The sequence below is a fragment of the Syngnathoides biaculeatus genome, chromosome 17, assembly GCF_019802595.1.
Source record: "Syngnathoides biaculeatus isolate LvHL_M chromosome 17, ASM1980259v1, whole genome shotgun sequence".
NCBI lineage: Eukaryota > Metazoa > Chordata > Actinopteri > Syngnathiformes > Syngnathidae > Syngnathoides > Syngnathoides biaculeatus.
The window spans coordinates 22,889,866-22,909,955 of record NC_084656.1 but is presented as its reverse complement, the minus strand read 5'-3'; the positions used below and the strand labels follow the sequence as shown (position 1 = coordinate 22,909,955).

The 20,090-nt window shown below is 45.1% G+C and overlaps 1 protein-coding gene across 1 annotated transcript; it reads right to left on the bottom strand.

The window, feature by feature from the left end:
* Nucleotides 1–1,184: 1,184 nt before the first annotated feature.
* tescb (tescalcin b) lies at nt 1,185–6,014 on the bottom strand. The gene is made up of 8 exons (XM_061802241.1): nt 5,776–6,014; nt 4,904–4,973; nt 4,320–4,400; nt 4,014–4,153; nt 3,876–3,937; nt 2,969–3,076; nt 2,846–2,893; nt 1,185–2,658 (listed from the first exon to the last, which is right to left on the bottom strand). The coding sequence occupies exons 1-8, from the start codon at nt 5,837–5,839 to the stop codon at nt 2,581–2,583; spliced, it is 651 nt and encodes a 216-aa protein (XP_061658225.1). The 5' UTR covers nt 5,840–6,014; the 3' UTR covers nt 1,185–2,580.
* Between the last annotated feature and the right edge of the window lie 14,076 nt (nt 6,015–20,090).

Sequence of the window (20,090 nt, the reverse complement as noted above, 5' to 3'; positions counted from 1 at the left end):
TATTTAAAGACACGCGGAGCAGCTCAACGGGACAAAAGTCTTTTGGGTTTTTCCTTCACATTCGCGCTTTCAAAGGGAGAAAAAGAAATCAACTGAAAAAGGACATTTGAGTAGAAATGAAGGCTGAAGAGCGGAAGTCAGAACCTAAAAAACAAAAACCAAAAAAAAAAAAAAAAAAAAACATTTCAAGTGCTTCCGAAACGATTATCATTCAAATCTAATCCAAAACAGAACAAAGTTTATAGTCCTAAAAATGTATGTTAGAGCCACTGTAACATTATCCATAGTTTGAGTGGAGGAAAATGCAAACTACGCTTGTTAAATAACGATTTTATTCCAATACATTGCACGAAAAATCTATCAAAATACACGTTTCACTTTTTCAAGATTTTTCCGAAAAATGTATATAGAGCCGTTGTAACATTATCCATAGTTTGAGTGGAGGAAAATACAAAGTACGGTTCTTAAATAAGGATTTTATTCCAATACATTGCACGAAAAATTTACTTTATTCACTTTTTCAAGATTTTACGGAATGCTACACAAGGTCAAGAAAAACGGAACCGCATTTAGTAAGTCATTCACTTACATACCACTAGAGGGAGCCCACTCACCTCCAAGAACGATTGGGTTCGATTGCAGATTTTTTTTTTTTAATCTATCTAATAAAAAGAGGAATGTTTGGAATGTGGACCATTTTGAAGTTGGAATGGGTCAAATCGTTTGCGTGATGGCGAATTGTAGATGATTTTTTGTTTTTGTTCTTGTGGATGTTTTTTTTTTTGCACTGAGGTGCAACCACTTGCATTTTACGTTTACTACGGCAGAGGGCAGCAGAGGCCAACTCTTCCTCGAGACACTTTCGACGAGCCATCCATCCATCCATCCATCCATCCTCTCTTGCTTTCCATCTTTTCTTCCTTCTTTCCCAATATCCTTGCTTCCTTTCATCCATTCCATCCTTGCTGAAATTATTCAAAAAGTGCGCATCTACTTTTCGCGGACCCTGAACATCAAACAACAGTAATTTGCATAATAATCATCTATAGGAATCCCATGACAGCGGCTAATGAGATAATAATGAGGTGGAGCACAACAGCGATTAAAATCAAGAAAAAATTGTGCAAGAAACACTTTGCATCTCGTAATTAATCAAAAAACACAGACCACCACTTTATTTTTAAAGTGTATTTTATCGTGAAATATCTTTTTTCAACATTAAGGTCACCTGCATGACATTTACACACCATCAATATAATTGCGTTTTATAATATTTGCAATTCAACACACGGACCTTCCATAATAGTCCAAATAGTTTTTGTGTGTGTGTACCTAATGTTGTGGCCACCTAACCCTCAGAATTTGCATAGAAAAAGCATTACTGGATTATTGCTTCAAGAAGCTGATGATATTCATATTTGCCAACACCAACATAGTAAAACAAAGACGTAACAATGTGCGAAAATATGCACATTTTGTATGGATTTGCATAGTTTTTCCAAATACAATTCAAGGTACACAGCAAAGCCCTAATATAATACACAAATTAGAAAACTTTTTTTTTTTTTTTTTTCAAATGGAAGATTTCCGATCATCAGCTAGTCAAATCTAAATGGACTTTGCATGATTAAACAGCAAAATATGCATCCAAGGTGGAGGCACCGTGTGTGACCACGTGGGGTGGCCGTCGTCACGCTCCGCTGCATTATCTGTGACTTTGAGCGTGTATGGCTATAAAAGGCGGGGGGGGGACTTCCGTCTGCGGCTAGCTAACTAACAAAGCGTTTACTTTGTGCGCATTTGTTCCGGTAAGGCAACTGAAAGCGCCGCGTCAGCCGCGCCGGACCCAAAATGGCGTCTAACTAGCTTGCGGAGGGCCGCTTTAAATTAGCCAGCGACGCTTACGTTGCTTTGTGTCAGCCTGCCGACGTGTAAGCCGCTTGTGCTTATCAGTAGAAAAAAAATTGCACTCGATCATCTCTTGGTAAGCGTGGACTTTAAAAAAAAAAAAAAAATTGAGTTATTCAAACAATAATAGCTTTATATATCGTTATATTCCATTTGTATGCGTTGTGGCTCCTTTTAGCTAGCGTTTATAATTGCTGCTAGCTCGTTTATGGTGCTTTGTTAGCATTAAATTAGCAGACTATCATTTAAATGAAGTTATATAGTTCGGTTGAACGATTCTGGATTTAAATATACAATATCTGTCTTTTGTCAGTTTTATAATTAACGTGAAGTGGGAGCGCCGAACTGCTTGAAGCATGCGCGAGTCTTGTTTTCCTTTCCTCGGAGTGCTTATACGATCATTTCTGTCATTTCTTGACAGCCGGAGTGAGAAGAGGTGCTTCAGAATCCTCGTAAACGTGCGTCTCCATGAATTGAAATGAGATTAAAAACGCACGAACGGGGAAGGGGAAAAATTGATTTTGGATCTCTAGATTGCAGATTTTCACGTACCGCTGGCTGTACGGGAACATACCCTGCACTGTGTGTTTGTACCTGTGTGTGTGTGTGTGTGTATATCATATATACATGTTTTTTTTTTTCATATTTATTATGACTCACACGGCTCTGATGTTAGAAGCACACCGTGGACGCGTTCATATTCAAAAAGCGGACGTTCATCTTGGCTTCAATCTCGAAGCTGTTCAGCAGCTGACAAAAGACACAAACAACCACTCAATAATAATAATAATAAATACTGTTATCATTATGCTATTGGACACCATTGTTTAATGACTTTGTATGTTTGCGTCTTAAGCGCAACAACTATCTCGTGCTTCAGCATGGTAGCTGCGTGTGGTTGCTACGGCGACGTTATTTTTCGGTGTTACCGACCCACCTTAAGGAAGTGCTCGAACGTGATGCCCTCGTAGAACTCGTCAGGCTCCTGCGGGAAGGAAGAGTAAAAGTGACCATGCAGTACGCGGCGTCCCGATTGGCGCGACCGATCCCCGGGACGCACCATGTGACCCACGGATATGCTCGCCACCTCCAACATGGCGGCGTCCGCGATGCTTTCGGCCGTTTCCTTGCTGATGTGCTCGCTGCGGGAGAGGAGCTCCTCCACCACCTGCGCCACAATTTCGCATCAAATTCAAATCGACCAATCGAGGACAAGAACGGCGCGTTTTCCGAGGAGATTTGCTTCAACGCGCACAAAAGATGCGTGTGGAAGGAATAACTCCAACACGTGACGTCATTACGTTTTGTTAAAAAGAAAGATGGATCGCCATCACACAGACATTCCCGAAAGTTGTAATGCTAAAAAAATAACGACAACGAGAAATCTTTTAACACAATTACATTCCATCCATCCATTTTCTTAGCTGCTTAACCTCACGAGGGTCGCGGGGAGCGCTGGAGCCTATGCCAGCTGTCAACAGGCAGGAGGCGGGGGGGGAGGGGGGGTACACCCTGAACAATTACATTCCTTTTAAATAATTACATAAAGAGCCGTATACTTGCAATGTTCATTGAATAATTATCTAAATGAATAATCATCAAAAATACTAAATAGTAATAATAATGCATTTTAAAGAGCTTTTGAAAATAGCTATATAAAATCATACGTAGTAAAAAGATAGTAATAGCACTAAAGAATTTTGTACATTATGATTCATTTTGAACGATTGTGTGGCTCCTCTTGTTGTGTGTGCCTTGGCCACCAGGGGGCAGTATAACACACACGTACAGAGTACATGGAGACGGACGGTGGCAACTTCTCAGAGAGCTGCAGTTGTATTTTTGTTTTTTTTTTTCTCCCCGAGGATTAAGAAAATTTTCCCTGGACTGAACCATTTACAAAGTCCCAAGGGGGTAACGATTGTTGTGAATGACAGGAAAAAAAAAAAAAGAAAGACTTGACTCACGTGTCTGTACTCCTGCAGGGTGATGGTTCCATCGTTGTCCGTGTCGTGCATGTTGAATAAAACTGCGCACAAAGCCGCGGCGGGTGAGTTCAAAACGGCGGCCTCGAGAAATGCAGAGAAAAACGCTCGGCGGCGCACATCTGAGCTTCTCCCGGCGGACGCCGTCGCGCTCCTCGTCCGTCATGCTGAGCGACGGCGGCTTGAAGTGGGACATCACCAGCACGAATTCCTCCAAGTGGATCTCCTCCATCGAGCCCTCGCCGGGTGGGATCAGGTTCCTCCGGAAACCACAAGGGGAAATTTAAAAAAATAATAATAATAATGCAGTCATAGCGTGTACTCGATGAGGGTTTGCAGGAACGTGGATGGAGGATGCAAACATATTCAAAAATGAAAATGCAAAAAAAAAAAAAAAAAAAAAAAGGGGGGGGGGGGAATGCACACCTCCTGTCAAAGAAGGCCTCGATGATCTGCGCTCGGATCGGATTCCAGGCCAGATCGTGGATGGCGTCAAAGTGTTCCCTCCTGGAACGGACAACGCACGCGCACACAAAAATAATCCATCCATTTTCTTTGCCGCTTATCCTCACAAGGTTCGCGGGGAGCGCCGGAGCCTATCCCAGCTGTCAACGGGGAGGAGGCGGGGTACGCCCTCAACTGGTCGCCACCCAATCGCAGGGCACATAGAGACAGACAAGAGTCGCACTCACAAACACACCTACGGGCAATTTAGAGTGTCCAGTTCATGTTGCATGTTTTTGGGATGTGGGAGGAAACCGGAGTGCCCACCCGGAGAAAACCCACACAGGCAAGGGGGGGGGGGGGGAGAGAAACATGCTGACTCCACAGATTGATCCTGAATTGTGCCGCCCACAAAAATAATATTGACGATAAACCAAAGAGCGGCGGCCGAGATTTCCCACAAGATCTCGTCGCTTTCACTCGGGCGCTCGGGTGACAGCCGCAGCCTGTCGGGCAGGTTCGGAACCACCGTCTGCGCACGGCTCGCTCGAAAGAATTCAAAGTACCGCAGGGCGTCTTCATTATGGCTCAGCTGCTTGAATCGCTTGTGCAGGACTCCGATCTGCTCACAGGTGACTGCAAATGACAAAAAAGGCACAACAAACACGGAGTCGTTTCAACTTCGGCCGCTCAAATGCGGCGATCGGAGCCGATTGTGACGCGCTCGGCGCCGCTCCTCTAGTGACGACACCCTTGCGCGGTCACATCGGATGCAAAACATAAAGACGGCGGGACCTCTGCCAATCACTGACTGGCCTAACGTACAATTTTTGGGAGGTACGGTCCACCCCATAGATTAGATTACATTACATTACATAGATAGATATAGATAAGGTTACACTGCCTTTAAGTGGAATATTACATTATTTACGAGTAAACCCAGCCGATTCATTCTGACTGAAACGGGACACCCACACACACACACAAATAATTATTCATGATGTACAGTTATTGTATTAGAGGTTTTAGAATGCAATAATAACTTAAAATAATGCCAAAACAATAAGCAAAGATTTTAAACGAATTTAAGTTCATTGGTGAAGGTTGCTTTTTTGAGGCCTTGAAAACTACCAACATTTATAGGACTGAGGAAATAATTAAATATCATGAAGGTCGTGGATACCATATTAATAGAGCAATAAATAAATGCCTTTAAGCGTGCTTATTTTGCACCGCACTAAAAATGATTGGTTACATTTCGGTTACTAGATGGAGGCTCACCACCGTCCTTGATGAGGATTATGACAGTATTACCTTTATATTACACAGGGCGGCTGCGGCTCGTGTACTGGCTTTGAAGTCCAGTGCAGGAGAAGACAATTTAACTGTTTGAAAAGTCGTTTTTAGTGCGGCTGAAAAAAAAAAGTCCAATACTCACAGCCAGTCTTCTCCGCCAGTTTGGTGTACTCGGGAGGTCCAGAAAGCGAATGCCAAATGCCCATCTCTCGGCCTCACTGGCAGGACCCGTCAAAAGCGGACCCAATTCACCTCACGTCGGTTCCGCCGGAGCGGGCGGCGGTGCCGGACGGCTCGTCAGCTGGCCGAACCTCGAGGAGACGCGCTCGCGAGCGTCCACGCGAACGTTGGTCGACACAAACACGGCAGACCTTCATCTGCGCGACTTCCGCAATCAACACCCGTGACGTCACGCGCCGAGGCTGGCTCTTGAAAAAGTTTAAATCCTGTTTTTCAGATTTCACTTCTCCTGTGAGACCAGCCAGACGCGTGAAAACAAATATGTCGAGGCCGCGTTTATGATTATCATTTTTTCCATTCCATCCCACCGCCCATTTTGTCGCGTTTTTTTAGGCCTCCCGCGCAATGGAACGAGTTGATGAAACAGGTGTTGCGAGGATGGGCGAGCAAGACTCCCTATTGGCTAATAACCCGGAAATAAGGAAAAGAAGGAAGCCTTCTCAAAATCGCGATTTGAGAGTGACGGGAATCGCACTCGAGGTCTGTTGTACTCTGCAAATGGCAGCATGAAGTAGAAATAGAGCGAGGAACAAGGAATAGGTGGGTGAACATTTGCAAGTAGTCCGGTGAATAGTCGACAATTACCGAGAAAAGAACACTTAAGTCAGGAAAGCGACAGCACAGAGGCCGGATGGGGGGACAAAATGGCCGATGACCTATCAAAAATGACTACATTCAACGCAAAATGGTGGTACCAAAAAATATGACTGATGGATGTTTCAAAGTACATACATGGGAAGCTTGGTGAAGTTAGGAAAGCAAATTTGAGAGATGGACAATGACTGATTAGCTGTAAACCCTCAGAATGAGGAACAACGTGAAAAAAGCGGGGAAGCTTATAAAATATGCAAATGTAAAAATGAATGAGCAAGTAGTAAAGGGAGTGATTGATGGTATTTTGCTAGATGCAAGTCTGGGGGAAAAAAAATTAAAAGATGACATATAGAGGAGGTTGTATAGTGAGTTTCACATACCTGTCAACTCGTATGGTTTATTTTTTTTGGTGGATCTTACGTCCACGGCCGTATATCGCAATTCATACGGATTCAGAAAATTTCCGTTTGCTTTTTTCCAGAATGGCGCTAGCCTACTCTATTGTTGGGAAAACCCAAAAGCTTGGGAATTCCAAACGTAACCTGCATCAAAGACTTTTGTCGCAGCAGGCAAATGTTGATGTAGATTAGCAAAATACTTCCATTTCCGGCAACTTTCCAGTAAATCCTGGGCCCGGATCGAGCCAATGTTATGGTTTCAGATTTGAAGACGGCGGGAGAAAAGGATGGTGTCTGTATTAGCTGAATTTTATGAAACACCTTTGTCCAGATCAATAGGTGGAAGTATAAATTATAATGCAAAAGACTTTCATACCTCCACCATGTGCTGATACTATTAATTGTCAACGGTATGGTCACGTGAAGCGGCTTATTGTGAAAGAAGACAAATGTGATAGCCAACATCATGTGGAAAAAGAAGAAGAAAAGGAGGATGAAGAAGATTTGGGCCAGGAATGAGACCACAATGGACTTGGAAAAAAATAAGGTACCATAAATGCCAGTGTCCTACTTTACTGCTTTTGGTATGCCTCCACATTGTTTGGTTTTCCTTTGGCACGAGTCTGACCTTTTTATTTAGTCTGATTCAAATAACGAAAGCCCAGATAGGATACAAAAGCAAGTCAAATATTAACTCGCCAAGGGGTTTCGCACAGTCATAACGCATCGCAAGTGCCGCTACTGACTGGACTGTAAATCGACATCCGCTGAGTCTCCACATGCATCCAGTTTCATGTAATTGGACCAAAACCTATTTGCAACACTGCAATGTTGCATTGTCCCTCTATCCGAGCTCGTCTGTATGTTGACCGGCAGGAATATGAAATGCTGTACGTACATAATTAACCTGTGCGTGGCGTCTTGTTGCCAAGCGTACAACACATTAAGTCAAGGCACGCACACGATAAACGTAAATCAAGACGAGCTCGTTGTTGTCCACGCCTCTGCTGTATCAGATTTTTTTTAAAGCTGTTCTTATTTTCTTTTTATAGTTTTTTTTTACCGTAGGCAGGCAGGTCTATAATTTAGAGTTGCGCAGCGTTTTATCACATTGCACCAAAACATAATAGCTTGCGTTAGTCGTGCTCATTTGAAGGTTTATAATTACAGTGAATACTTGGTTCTTGAACAAATCGGTTTTCAAACAAAAATTTTAAGAATTTTTTTTTTTTTGCTTGTGTTTTCGAACGAAAATCGGTACTCGGAACACCTGCGATAAAACCCGGAAATAACAACGCGCGCCGTGACCGAGCCGCGCGCGTTGTTATTGTGTATAACGCAGCCTCTGTACGCAGACGTGGGAAATATCGATTCGGTTTTCGAACAAATCGCTTCTCGAACCGCCTTCAGGAACGGGTTGTGGTGGAGAACCGAGGTTGTACTCTACTTAACGTGGCACGCTGTGGCGACCCCTGACGGGACAAGCCGAAAGGAAAAGAGGAAGAAGTTTTTACATTGTTTAATTGTCTTTTATTTGTGTCAGTTTTACAGAAACTGTCAAGTGGGAGAGAAAAATCAACAGCTCATAGCAGGCACACTTCGTGATCGCAGATTTGACAGGTGGGCCTTGAATGTGTACGATTTTACTGGACTGAATTTTTTTTGGTGATGTTTTTTATTTTGTGTGGCTTAGTTAAGGAAAAATTAGTGCTGAGTATCATTCCCATATTTGTTTTTTTTTTTTAATCAAGCGACGCAGCGTGTTGCTTTTGGCTCAGTAGCAAAATACTTTCCGTGAACAGGGTGTGTACTTGAATGCAGCGACTTGTCAATTTGCAACAGGTTCCAACAATGTCTGCGACTGCAAAACAAGGCAAGATTGCTCAAATGTCGTTGAGCGACTGTTGGCCTGTTGGTCGTGCGCCACACGGTGGTGTTATTTCACTAAGCAAGCCACTCGAGTGCCAGTTTTTTTTTTTTTTTTTTTTTTTTTTTGGTCCTGTCGGAGCTGAACTTAGCGCGGAGTACAGTTGTCAAGGTCGGGATGCAGATGGAGGAGGAGTTTGGAGTGAATGCTCCTCTTATGTGTTTGTGTTGTTTTGTGAAATCATATTCTAGGGAGAAAATTATGGATGAGGCTGCTCTTCGTGCTTCTCTTTCTCGAAAAGTAGTCGAGTGTGTATTTCGGTACACTGGACTGAAAACAGCAGAGTAGTAGTGGGATTTTTATTTTATTTCCATTTGTTTATTTACTTGGGTTAGCCATTCAATTACGCTGACTAAATTAAGACCGGCCCGATCAATGACTCATTGCATTTATTATTAGCGCCGCGCCCGTGCAAGATTCTCCGGCACTTTCCCCCGGATTGGTATTCGGCTGCCGCAGCTGTTTGCTGTCTTGCTGCAACCGAGGGTGAGTTTCCCCGTCCTGCTGCGCGTTGTGGAGCATCTCGTGATCTGTTCCCAATCTTCGAAAATAGCATTCTCTGGACTTTGACGTGAACGCTGTTGCTACTCAGCCGTTTGTTGCTGGACCTATCCTGATACTTCCAACTTTTGCTGTACTGCCCAGTACTGCTTTTGAGGACACCTCTCATGATGTGTCGACCCACAAATTATACCAACTCAATGAGTTATATAATAATTGTTTAATTAATATGAAAGCAGAAGGCCAATAAGATATATAACAACAAGATTTGTCATTGGTTAAAAAAAAGACAAATTTCTCATCTTTACAATTTCTATGAATGACCCGGCCGGGGCATCTGTCTGTTGTAAAAATCAAATGTAAACCTCAAAGCTCAACAGTTTGAGCACTCCTGCAATGCATTAGTTGGTTGATGTCGACCAAATGCTCGTTAGGCTCGCTCCATTTGTACCGATCGCCACAAGTGGCTTAAATGTAATTAAACATTCAAGACGGGGGAAGCCGTGAATCAATCAAGTCCACCTCAAAGCAACTTTTCCTTACTCCAGCTTTGTCTTTCTTGTCATAAGAGTTTATTTTGGGGCTGTCGAGCGTGATGTATGCGGCGCGCGAGTCTTAATCAAATCACGCAAGGCAGATTTCTTCACAGCTGTTTTGCGGCGCTGCCAAAGGCTTGTAACGGCCGACGTCGTCTCCCTCCACCAGCAGCTGTCACATGCCGGGGTAAATTGGAAAGCGAGTGCGAAGGCGTCATTAGGATTCCGCTACTGTCGTGCCGCCTCTGTTTTTCGCTCAATGTCTTACTTGCAGTCCTGCGCTGTTGCGTCCACGTCGTACTGCTTCCTCCGAAATTCGAATGGCAGGTGAACGGCCGATCGAAATGTTGCGTAAGAGGATCTTTCACGGCGAAAATTGCCAGATCTTAATTCAATCATGTCTGGCGCTGCAGGCTTTCAGCCGCGTAACCGACATGGAAAGGAATATCGCGATATGTGTATAATACACTTTTTGAGAAAAATGCACACCCCCAAGGGGAGTGACATACAAAAGCAGGAAAATGCTTCTTCCCATGTATAATGCGCACCGTTGATTTGCTGCTTTCCGTTTGCTCAAAACATTCATTTTCTTGGTTTTTTTGCTCATCGGTCTCCTACGTCTTCAGCGACGTTGATTACTTTTGTTTGCAAGTAGCGAGGCACGCTGCTCGACATTTCCTTCGTTGGGTTGAAGGTGCAACAAACTCATGCCGTCTGGTGCAAAAGATAATACCAATATGGCGCCCCAAAATGAGTACAGCAGGACGCTCTTCACCCTGATATACGTAAATGCTAGGTAATGTGTACACCATTTTCACAAACCTTAGGTGCCAGGATACATTTAGAAAATGCGGGGAAAAAAAACACAATTTCCCGACGCATAATTCCCGCTATTGATATTTTTTGGGGTGGGTGGGTAATGCATATTATACACAAAAAAAATCGCAGTAAGCTTTCTATCGGAGGGGCAATGGTGACGCAAAGTGGTGAGGCAGTATAGACGGGGTCCTCGAATTATGACAGACTTGCGTATAATGAGGGACCTCCGCCCAGGTCGCTAAATTTCACATTCGGGTTTTTGCCTGTGAAGAATAAAAATCCAATTTTATTTAAAAAAAAAAAAAAAAATCAATGTATGCTATATGTGTGGCCATGATGAAAACGTGAGTTGTCCAGGGGTGAAAAAGGGCCACTTGGGAAGCTGAGAGAAGACATTACAGCGGCTGTTGTGAGATGTTTTGGCGTTGCTGCTGGGGATTGTCCGTCGAGGGGGAAAAAAAATCGCAGCGGGGATGGATGCGCCGCCTCCTACACCATTAATCTCCCCTCAAACAGGAAAACAGCACCCTCTTTCCCCCCCCCCCCCCTCCCCATCTTTACGAGGTTGTGTCCTTGAACCGCTCCTCGGCACAATTGGGCCTTCACCTCGCCGCACGCCGTGTTTGTCCGCATACGTGAGCCCGCCGCGCTCGGCCGGCCGGGGAATTGATTTGAATAAAGACGGCAGGAGAAAATGATGTTTGCGCCTCTTAACGGTAGCCGGGGTGGTCAAGGAGAGAGGGCAGCTGGTGCCTGCTTTGCATGCGCAAGGGGGGGCTTCTAAGGGGAGGCCAAGAAGTTGACAGGGCGCCGGAGCGCTGCCTCTGACAACATCTGCTCACGTAAATGAAGAAGAGGAAATGAAAAAGAAGCTGAGATGTCCTGCGCCTGCTGTCCGTGTCGTCCCCCCCCCCCCCCCAAGCTTTCTTCACCTTCTTCTCGCTTGGCTGAGCAGCGACCAGCTAGAGGCTCGTCTGACACACTCTGACATCCGTTACGCATGCAGACAAACACCGGGCCCGACACCACCCGCTTTTAACTGGAGGTCAATCTGAATGAAACTTCTCTCCCCCCCCTCCCCCCTCTGACCCCCCCCCCCCCCCCCCAGGCTGATGTTGAAGCCTCTCAATTCTTGGTGGTTACAGACCAAACCCCAATGCAAAAAGCAATATTTCCACGCTACTTAGCGAAAGAAAGTTCACTTCACCGGGAACGAAAAGTTTGTCATTTTTTTTTCTGCTGTGTCGTAATCAGCAGTGCGACGTGTCGGTTTCACCAAAACTCCAGTTTTGAGCAAACGGCAGAGAAAATTCTGGTTAAAAAGGAGAACAGTGACTTGGATGCTAAAAATATTCTCGCTCTAAAACGACATCATTTATTTATTTAGACACAAAACCGTGAAAGGCCCCGAGAGCGTCGTTGACTGACGACAGGGCTCGGCATCATTATCATGAGCATCCTATCAATCACGATTAGTGGCATCCCATAATTACACTTGTTTCACAATTGTTCATCAAACCGCTAGGTAGCCCATCGCATGCACTGGTGTCAAAAAATGTCAGTAAGCCCTCTTGTAAACGCACAAATTTATTAAAATACATTTTAAAGTATCTCGTTTTCCTTTGCACTCGTTCTCGCTGCCAAGTAACCTGTCACATGACATCAAAGAGAATTAGAAATCTTACAAAAACGTCATTTCAACACCAAAATGTCCAACCAAACCGAAGCATTCGTGTAACGGAAGTCCGCTAGCTTAATGCTAATGTGAATCCGCACGGGCAGGCTAACCAAAAGTAGCGTAGATATTATTAAGGGTATTCGACGCCATCAACCATCTGCTACTTGAACGCACCGAGCAGCGCCACGTATAAGAGTACTGGCGGGTTTACAGTAGAGCCAATTTATGGATTAAAAAAAAAAAAAAGTATTGGAAGCATCTGTGTGTTCATCAAAAGAAAATTTTTTCTCCATCCATCCATCTCGATGGAGCGGCTGTACCTAATGAAGTGCCCGGCGAGCGCATCTCGGCGTGGCGGCACCTCGGTGTTTTGCCTCCGTCATTAAGAGTTGCGGGGCCGCCTGCGCTCAGAAGGCGAAAAACACTCACAAATCAGCCGCTCGGAGGCGGCGAGAGGGCTCGTGAAGAAGAATCACGGCCCATTTAATGGCAATAAAACGCCGCTTCCTCCGTTGTGCTCGGCGCTGACAGAAAGCTGAGGCTTTGTGTGCAATTATTTATTAGAAGTGCCGTATGATGTGCCTTCACCATAACTTGTGTGACAAGTGACGCCTTTTTAATGCCACTGCGGCTTTGTTTGATGTGACGAGGCCTGCTTTTCAAAAGTGACGAAAAGTCTGTTGCAGCTTTCCTCTTTTCACCCGTCAAAACTTTATTTGCACGCTAATTAAGACATGTGCGCGTATTTATGAATTGGTCATCTGCTGTTTACAAGCCTTCAAGGGCTACTGACACGTAAAGTGTGATTATTAGTATGTTTTTAATTAAAAAAAAAAAAAAAAAGTCGGCCACTATGGACCCATCCGTTTTTTTTTTTTCACCACACGTCATGATGTTGTCGGATATGGACTTTTCCATCGCCCGCCAAGCAGGAAGTGACATTTTTTACCGATGCCCACACGAGCGGTTTCGTGTTTTTATACCACTTTTACCGGCGGGAAAGTAGCTGCGTGTTAGCCAAAATGCCGTCCTCGTCGTATTGCTAGATTTTGCTCGAACCCTCGCGAGGATGGATTCACTCTTCACACTTTTCCAAAACACCCGGTTCGTCCAGAAAAATGGATCGCACCGGTGCAAAGGACGAAAGGAAAACGTTATGACGCCAAATGATTTTGACCCAAGTTGCGGTTGTTAGTCGTCACCTCACGTGTGCTATTGTGTCGGCCACCGGTGCGTCAGCGTCTCGTCTGGTGTGCCCTGGAGGTGGACTCAAGGGCAAAGCGGGCCTTGTTAAGCAAATGGATCCGAGCCGATGGCGGGCGGGAACGTTTCCACTTTCTCGGGACAGTTATGGAAATACCGAGTCCAAATAAAAGCCGAAATGCGTCACAGCGTGCGAAAACGGAGACTCTTAAACTGATTTCACGGTGACAAATGCAAAGGTCACGGGCGGGAAGGATGAAAAAACACATTTCTGGGTGAAAATAATATTTTAGATACAGGATTGATCACTGGAACTTTTAGATAGAGGGTGGCAAAGATTTGTGGACAAAATTTACATTTTTGGAATACATGTTGAACGTATTTGTGAAATTAAAAAAATGGGTTTTCCCGCATACAGGCCAATTTGTGAATGTAGAAGCACAAAAATAGTACACGAGTCATACAATGTCAACGGTCGAACTTAAAGAACGAGCACGTACTTGCCCCCCACCGCCTTCAACATTGGCCCTTCCTCACGCAAAATATGCACGAAATGGTGCAGCCGTGTCAGATTCTCCCACCTCTTATGTAAATATTGCGCTCTATTGTTGCGTGATGTGGGTACGCGGTAGGCAGGAACATCTGTTTAAGCCCCAGGAGCCATCCAGGAAGATGTGCGGGGCGTCGCCGAGGTGATTGGCTTCTTCGGCGGCACAAAACCAGACGATTGGCCCGAGAACTGGCAGCCGCAATTAAGCATCGCGCCGCCTTCCCTCGGGGACGCATTGTCCCGCCACTCCAGATTGCCCTCCGTTGATATTCAGTCTTGATTTTTTTTTTTTTTGTGTTCCAACTGCAGAATGTCACTAAATCAATGTTCCCTGCACCACTGCCTTCCTTTTGACCTCTGAGCATGAAGCAAGGCGCCAAACAAAACAACTACTACTACCAAAAAAGAGAAATCTTTTGTAGCATCAAGGCGAGCCAAGGTCAAAGGCATTTATCTGTATTTTGCAAAGGTGGGAGCAAGTCACGTGTGCCAGTCTCGAGTCTTAACCTTCACATTTCAAGCAAGTCCCGAGTTGCTGTGGCCGGTCCAATCCAGTCCCCAATTAATTTCCTTTCATATCTTGTCTTCAGCAAGGCATAACTCACGGAAGGTGTCCGATATCCCGAGGTCCTCATCAGTAAGCGATAAATAATTGCGTGTTCTGTTTGCACGCAGTTTGCAACGGCTGTAAAAGTGGCAGAGAGGCTGTTTTATTTCCCCCAAAAGTTTTGTGCTTAAGGTTGCATTGCAAAGGAACATTTGCAAAACCGCTGCAGGTTCAAAATGAAGTTTGAAGTGAGGGAATTGGAAGTGTTAGTGGAAGAGGCAAGCAACATACAGTATGGCTGAGCTAAAGAAAAAAAAATCTATCTTGAAGTTCATTTTGGCAATGTGAAACTGTGCTTAAAACTTCTGAAGAGAGGGCCTCAGAAAAACTGTTCTGCTCTAAGGCCAGCAGCAATTGCCAACGTGCACCGAAATGACGCAGACCCAAGGACGAGACTTTTATCATGGCCTGACTCTTCCTCGTCAGTGATCGCAAGTCAGTCCTTGGATCATTCCAAGCTCCAGAACTGCATTTCATAACGGAGAATGCAATCATTGTTTTGCATTTCAAAAATGTTTAGAGGTGACCGCGCCGCCCGTCGGTTCAGTTTTCGATTTTTTTTGCAGTGCTGTCAACCCGTTTGGATGCAAAACCCATTCTGAGGGTGTTTCGCAACTCGTGGTTTTGAAAAACGTTTTTTTGAGAACCACATTGGATACCAGGAAATAAAAACCTTCATGAAATGGATTTTCATCCTGAAGAAGTCTGGGATTTTTTTTCCCCTGTACTAGTGTCCTGCGCCCCCCTCCATCAATAATTGATGCGCAGCGTTGACACGTGGGCCGAGTTATGTTTTCTCAGCCGGCCATTCCCCTGAACCCCCCCCGGCGTGGTGTCGTGTGTCACTGTCCACCGACCGTCATCTTTATCGCCAAGGTCAACCAATTGCCGACGGCCGTTTCACGACTGTCAGGTGGGGGGCCTTGCAGCCGCTACGCCGACCGGGATTGATGAGGATTTAGTGTTCGTTGGGGGGGGGGGGGGGGTGACCAACTTGACCGGCTGCGCACTCACGGCGAGGAAAAACGTCAAATTTAAAGGTTACACATTGGCGACTGGATCCAAAGGAGTCGTGTAGCATGCGGGAGATTAATAGCTCGCTTCTTTATTCATCTAATGCGGTCAATTGAATGAAGTGATCATGATTAATTGGGGAAAAAAATGTTGGAAGTTTTGCCTTCAAAGATTTCAACACACTTTCACACTGAATTGGTGGGCCGGTTTTTGTTGACTTGGTATTGATTGGATTCATTTTGTGTTGTGTGCCAAATTGACGTCGTCTGCAGGTACCCAACTCCAGCGGTATTTTGATTTACTACCTTAAGGATTGTTCTCAAGTTACAAGCCGAAATTTACTGGGCATCAAAAACTTTGGCTTGAAGCCTTAGAAAAAGATGAAGTCGGTACGGCTAAAACGTTTTCGCCGTCGGAAGATTCCGCTGAATTGAGCTTGTGTCCATGCTGATTTGAAGATTGCCCTTATGCCTGCTGGAGGAGTTTGGTGTTTTCAAGCGTGCTTGTAGTAGCAGACCTGCTGAGCCGTTAAAGAACAGATTCTCTTTTTAGCAACTTTACCTTGACGGCGTACGTTGTGCAACATGTTGGAGCAGCGTGACGCCAACAGAAGCTTCTCAAACTGGCGCCGAACTGCAGTCGGCACCAGAAACTCTTCTGGCCAGGCGGCAATTTTTGCAACGCTGCTCCGATGTGGACTGGCGAGCCGCAGGCCAAGGACTGCAAAGTCCAAGATGCTGCAAATGCTGATGGCCTCAAGTCTGTCTGAATGATACCTGAAAGGTGTCGAGTGACTTCAGGGTACGCAGTACTTCGATGACTTTTCGGATGGAAAACCAGAATTTTGTCTCGTATTTCCACGTCACTACGCGTCACCAAGGATCGGTCCTTTAACCTTGGCTGTCATTGCTTTGTGCGACGTGCCATTTCGTTCTGTTTTGAAATCGTTTATCAGGGTCGTTATGATTCAGTCGCAGCCGTAGATCCGTAACAGCGTCGATCCGCAGTCATCAATCAGCCCCGGTGACGGCAAAACTTTGACAGACACATGAGTCACATGCAGATTTGTGCTTGAAGCTTCGCTAAATGATTCTGGGGATGAGCAAATGGCAGAGGAATAAAAAAAAAACGCAGGGCTCCACTTTTCTTTTCTTTATTTTTTTAATGCCGCATTAAAATCCAGCCAATTAGATTTGGACCGCAGACTTCTGGTCCAGACAGCAGCGCACTCTGCCGCTCTGACATCCCCGCTTAAGTCTATCGGCCATCAAATTCTCATTTTAGCTCAATCTTCCAGTAAATTCTCGGAAAATGAACATCCTTTTTATTCTTTTGCCTTAATAGCTCCAACAGAACAGTTTGGTTTTGCCCGTAACCTTTTCATGAGTCGGGGACCCCACGGTGCTCATCGGACTCCGGGTCCGCCTTTATTTCTGCACAAATCGCAGGCTGGAAAAAGTCACGCTCGAGTCGGTTTGCGATGGAGCAACCCCAGCGATTTGCTTTTGCGGTGACTTTTCAAACAGGGAGCCATCAAGTTCGGAATTGGACCTCCATTTTCAGGAAAAATCCGCCTTCTGTGTCATCATAGCGGCAGACATTTTAGAGCATTTGGACTGATCTTTCAAGAAGTGCAGAATATCGGGTTCCGTAACAATATAACAACTGAAATGAAACCGCCACAAAAAATCGTAAACTCATCTTTCCTTTTTTTAGTAATCAGCAGGAGAATGCGGGTCGCTTTCACCAAAAGAACCCGTTTCAGACTAAAAAGCAGAGAAAATTAGCTTTTTTTGTGAAAAACTTATCAAGCAGAACCGAGACTTTGACGCAAATGATGCTCCTCTTACGATTAAGATGGCTTTCTGTGGCAAAATAATTTTGATATATAATGAAGAATTGCACAGTAAGCGACGCTGACTCCATGGCTGCAAGTAGACTAGTTTTTGATCTGCTCTGGTTATAACGTGGATATCCAGACTCCATTCCAGTGCGAGATGTTTAAACTTGTCCGACTTCCAACTCTTGGGCATTTCTCACTCTCCTAATCAATGTGGCAAAATGAGATTGACGTTGTAATCTTCATCTTCGACTCGAAAGCTGTGGAAATCCAAAATCCGAAGCGATGGCAATGCCGCCACCCGGTGGGATTTGTTAGTAGTCGCAGTAGTTTACGAACCCGAATTTCACAGACAAGCTGGGCGAGACCGGCTTCCACGCCTGCCTGTTGAAAAACGTACTTGATGACTTGATTTACGTCGTCGGCAATACATTTGTTGCAGTAGACAAATCTAAAACGGGAAAAAGTAAGCATCTGCAGAGTTGATAGCGATTCCATCTAGCGTAATTTTCGGCCTGTAAACTGCGTCTTTTTTCCACATGCTTTCAACCCTGCGGTTTATGCGGCGATGCGGCTAATTTGTGCATTTTTTTTTCCTAACGGCCGCAAGGGGGCACTCGAGCGGGAAAGGTAAGAGTGAGCCCGGTGGAATATATGTGCTGAGGAAGTGAATTTTACCGGTCTGGCCCTGTTAGCGCTGCTCGAGCGTGTTGCTGCTGTGTTTCACTGATTTTTACCGGTATGGTTTTTTTTTGTTTGTTTTTAACCAGCCCTGTTAGCGCGGCGACGCTAGCATTAGCGTTAGTGCGGCCGTGCTAGCGTTAAACTGTTTGTGTACTGTCTTTCTTTGTAAATACTTTAAAAACATTTTATTTTAAAATTTTAATGTGGATTTCAATGTAGGCACTTGCGGCTTTCACATGGGTGTGGCCTGTGTATGTATGTATCAAATGATATTTCCTTTCCAAATGTACTGGGTGAGGCTTATAATCAGGTGCGCTCTGTAGGCTGGAAATTGCGGTATTCCTATGCTAAGATTTTTGGGAGTCAAAGAATAACACATTTGAGAACCCTACTCGAGTTTGAGGGATAAAGTTATTTTAAAATGTAAGTTTCACTCTCTTGTACGCGTTATAATCCGACATCCACACCCCGCCCCCTGCAAAAAAAAAAAAAAAACTAATCATTGAAGCGATGACGGCTGAGCATCTCCAGAGATAAACTCTGACGCCTTTTTAAAAATTCTCTTCCTGTCAGGTTATTTATTACTGCGGGATATGCGAGCAAAAATAAAAAAATCAGCGCGCAACTTTTCCGATAAGCTGTCTCAACCCCCCCCCCCCCCACACACCCGCGCGCTATCACTACAGTTGGGGTTTTGTTTCGACCGGCGGGCGCATCCCACGTGGTCCCGACTCTTATCTGAGGGCGGCAGCTTGAATGTTTGATCCCTCTGATGTTCCGTCACCTTCGAGGCACGTCGACAAAAAAGGACGACATCGGTTTACAGCTTTCCCAAATGATGACACTCTGCTTTTTTACCCCCCACCCCCTCCGAATGTGCAGAGAACCACCCGGAGACTTTCCCTTTTTGTGCCGTATTTGATGTGCGTGAGTCATAAATAATTTTGTCATTTTTCAAGTCGCGTTCTTGAGAGTCTGTGAGACAAACCAGCTGAAGCATGAGGAAGGGGGGGGGGGGGAACCCCCAAAAAATCCACTTCATCTGATTTGGGAATATTTTGTTGACCGAGATGATTGAATTTTTGCGGGATGTCGTCTTTGCTCAAAGGGGCCCGAGTGTCACCGTTTGTTGAAATTTGTCACACAGCGAGGAGAAGATGTTTCCTAAAGGACAGGACGAAGCATTATATAGATTTTCTTTTTTTCTTTTTACATCTTTTGCCTGACGTGACCGTCTTCTGGCAGATCGACGGGGTGCGGTTGGGGGGTGAAATCCCTCTTAAAAGATTCTAAAGCACAGGATAATCAGCCAGAGATCATGGGAGGGGGAAACTCTGATTTACCCAAATACATCCAACTATAGGACGGCACGGTGGCTCAGCTGGTAAAGCGTTGGCCTCACAGATCTGAGGTCCCGGGTTCAATCCCAGCCCCGCCTGTGTGAAGTTTGGTGGCACTGCGGTTTCCTCACACATCCCAAAAACGTGCAACATTAATTGGACACTCTTAATTGCCCCAAGGTGTGAGTGTGAGTGCCGCTGTTTGCGTCGATGTGCCCTGCGATGGGCTGGCGACCAGTTCAGGGTGTCCCCCGCCTCCTGCGCGTTGACAGCTGTGATAGGCTCCAGCACTCCTCGCGGCGCTCGTGAGCATAAGCGCCAGAGAAAACGGATGGATGGATATTCAACGATACTTAAATTTATCACAATTGTCGGTATGTGTGTACCCTGCTTTGAGTCCCCGATAAGTCAACAAACAAGAATTTGGACTCCTAAATATTAAGATGTAACATTTACTTTATGGTTATCAAATGATTCTGATTAGCTTTTATCAGATTGGCGGCACGTTTTTCCACCGGATCGGGGT

What these genes read in the sequence shown, in the direction of transcription:
- tescb (XM_061802241.1), bottom strand. Translation starts at nt 5,839, where the DNA reads ATGGGCATTTGGCATTCGCTTTCTGGACCTCCCGAGTACACCAAACTG. An exon ending in CCGCCGGGAGAAGCTCAGAT is followed by an intron (nt 3,938 to 4,013) that starts GTGCGCCGCCGA and finishes CTTTGTGCGCAG; the next exon opens with TTTTATTCAACATGCACGAC. An exon ending in CGTTCGAGCACTTCCTTAAG is followed by an intron (nt 2,659 to 2,845) that starts GTGGGTCGGTAA and finishes GTCTTTTGTCAG; the next exon opens with CTGCTGAACAGCTTCGAGAT.